The sequence below is a fragment of the Pistacia vera genome, unplaced genomic scaffold (assembly GCF_008641045.1).
Source record: "Pistacia vera cultivar Batoury unplaced genomic scaffold, PisVer_v2 Contig441, whole genome shotgun sequence".
Lineage (NCBI taxonomy): Eukaryota > Viridiplantae > Streptophyta > Magnoliopsida > Sapindales > Anacardiaceae > Pistacia > Pistacia vera.
This window is the reverse complement of record NW_022196270.1, coordinates 983,723-986,946: the sequence shown is the minus strand read 5'-3', so window position 1 is coordinate 986,946 and position 3,224 is coordinate 983,723. Positions and strand designations below refer to the sequence as shown.

Below are 3,224 nucleotides of genomic sequence, written 5' to 3'. Positions count from 1 at the left end.
AGTAGGCAACTTTTACTATGTAGGCCCAAGGTTGTGCCCAATCTTGGTTGGGTCTACAACATAATTCGTGTCATGGGTCAAACCCACTGCCCAAACCAGCCTTTCTCCAGGTTGGACATCACCATTAGCCTACCTAGGGATAAACCCATTGGTTCATGATAACCTCTAGGGGGACAAAATCTCACTAAAACCCTAATACACTTACTTCTTATTTGGATTTTGTCCTAATTCACTCAAGATCTTGTATCTTATGTGAGTTAGGACTCTTGATCCTACTAAGGTAAGTAAATCAGAGATTTTCCTATTTAGCAGTACTCTGTCATTACGGATTCAAAGTCCTACTAGGATTCGAAAATCCTGTTACCACTATATAAAGAGGGGTCCTGCCTCTCATTAGGCATTCAATCTCAATACCACATATTTGCTCTTAAGAGTTATAAACCTACGTCATAATACATTCTAGTCTTCGACTAAACTTCTAGTAACCCTTTCTTCTCTTAGCCATTACTAAATAGTCATATTCAGTCTTACTGACTTGAGCGTCGCAGTGCTTACGACAAACACTACACCAGTGTGTTTAGCAGATTGTAACACAAATTCTCAAGGATACAATCTTGCATATTGACATCAAATCCCAAAGGGAAGACATGGTATCAACAGAATTCGTGACACAAATTAAAATACTTGAAATGTGTCCATCACTACTACTGCAAGTCAATGCGAAAACTGAAGAGGAAGAGATAGATTTAGAGAGTGGGCTAAAATCTGAGTGGGAGACGCTGCAGATGACCAATTATGAGAATAACACTGCATTACATGAGGCTGTGCGACATAAACGCTTCCATGTGGTAAAAATATTAACAGAGAAAGGAGACCCTGATTTTCATTATTCGGCTCATAATTTGGGGGAAACTCCACTCTATCTTGCTGCCGCCAGAGGATATAAGGATGACAGTATGGTGATACAAATATTAGAAAGATGCACGTCAGCAGCCCATGAAGGACCCAATGGAAAGACGGCTCTGCATGCGGCAGCCATCGCCTGTAGTTCAAGTAAGTTGATTTAAGTTCAAAATTTTCAAACTTTTATTCCAATAATTATTATTTTAATTAAAATTTTATAAAGATTATTAAATAAGACATAAAAGCTAACTGGTACAGTGTTGTTAATTTATTGTTTTGTTGTTTTAGGTACAGTAGAAAAGATATTAGAGAAAAAGAAGAGCTTGATAAAAGTCACCGATCAACATGGATGGACTCCACTTCATTATGCTGCATATTATGGTAACGATGTGGTAGAGTTGTTATTAAAAGGTGATAGATCTACTGCCTACATTGGTGACAAAGATCGGAGGATGACACCACTTCATATGGCAGCTGGCCGAGGGAATCTAAAAGCAATGAAAACAATTATTTCCAATTGTCCAGAATGTTACGAATTGGAGGATAATAGAGGTTGGAATGTTCTTCACTTTGCCATGCTGGGTTTAGATGAAGAGGATTTGAAACATCTTCTGAGAGAGAGTTCATTAATAAGGAGTCTTANAAGTATAAAAAAATATTAAGAAAAAAACATGTTTGATTGAAATTATTAGAAAAAGAAATCAAATTCATATGGTATAAAATAATTATTCTGGATACGGTGTGGTTAATTTATTATTTTGTTGTTTTAGATGCAGTAGAACAGATGTTAGAGAAAAAGAAGAGCTTGACAAAAGTCACTGATCAACATGGATGGACTCCACTTCATTATGCTGCATATTATCGTCGCCGATGGGAAAGCTCTCATGTGGTAGAATTGTTATTAAAATGTGATAGATCTACTGCCTACATTGGTGACAAAGATCGGAGGATGACACCACTTCATATGGCAGCTAGCCAAGGGCATGAAGAAGCAATTAATAGTATTATTTTCAATTGTCCAGATTGTTACGAATTGGAGGATGATAGAGGTTGGAATGTTCTTCACTTTGCCATGCTTAGTTTAAATAAAAAGGATTTGAAACATCTTCTGAGAGAGTGTTCATTAATAAGGAGTCTTATAAATAAGAAAGATGCAAAAGGTAACACTCCGTGTCATATCGGGGTAGTTGCCCGTCGATATTTCGTGTGTGGATGGGGCGACCGGAAGGCTGTCAACAACGAAAATGTCAGTGTGCTATACATATTAATGTACGGCTACTCTGAGCTAAAGGTAAATTTAATATAGCCTCCTTAATTCAGTATTATAAAAGTAATTATAGTTGGAACTAAGAAATTCATAAATTGGTTTATGTCAAAAAGAGGAATAGAATAAACTTTTGTGAACATTTCGCATAAACAAATTACAAGTTAATATCTCAAAAAAATTAGTATATATGATTAATGTATAAGAATGTATATATTCTAACGTATAATGATCAATGTTTACAGAAAGAAATTCAAGAATTGTCCAAAGATGTTGGTAAAGGAAATCAATATCCGAATGGTGTAATCCACATTAGAAAAGGAACAAAAATTGAGGATTTATCTGCAGAAGACGACAAGGAAACAAAAGCATCACATTTGGTAGTGGCTACACTCATAGCAACTGTAACCTTTGCTGCGGCTTTCACCTTTCCTGGTGGTTATAATAGTGATAATGGACTAAACCAAGGCACCGCAATTTTAGGTAGAAATTCAGCTTTTCAAGCGTTTATAATAACGGATACAATTGCCATGACCCTCTCCCTCTCTGCTGTTTTTATCCATCTTTTTTTGTCCTTTAAAGGTATCCATAAGTCGGAGGACCTGTTCCGTAGATTGTTGGGTATTGCCTTGATTCTCACCATTTTTGCCATGGGAGCAATGGTAATTGCATTTATTACAGGCACATATGCAGTGTTAGCACCTTCTTTAGGGCTGGCCATTACCACTTGTTTCATTGGCTTGATCTTCTTCCTTCTAGTGTTTTTCGTACTAAGATCAATCTTTAGAAAGTACAAATGATGATACTGATTTGAATAATTTGATTGTGTAACAAGAGTCATAAATGACATAAAGTCAGTGCTTTTCGAATACGCTTACTTGTGAAAAAATTTTCACTAATTTTCTACAAAGAAAAGAATGAGAAGAATATAAGCAACAAGTCATGAGAGATGATCCACATAGCAACAATCTTCTTTTCTTTATTATCTCTGTCTCTGTCCTTCAATTCACTCACTGCACAAGCCTTTAAGCTTTCTTCTTCTTTTCTTCTTTCTCAC

General features: G+C 36.1%; 1 protein-coding gene across 1 annotated transcript; it reads left to right on the top strand.

The window, feature by feature from the left end:
- The first annotated feature begins 689 nt into the window (after positions 1-689).
- LOC116144358 (protein ACCELERATED CELL DEATH 6-like) lies at positions 690-2,967 on the top strand. Its single transcript, XM_031429810.1, has 4 exons — positions 690-1,053; positions 1,192-1,548; positions 1,674-2,194; positions 2,413-2,967. The coding sequence occupies exons 1-4, from the start codon at positions 690-692 to the stop codon at positions 2,965-2,967; spliced, it is 1,797 nt and encodes a 598-aa protein (XP_031285670.1).
- The last annotated feature ends 257 nt before the right edge of the window (positions 2,968-3,224 follow it).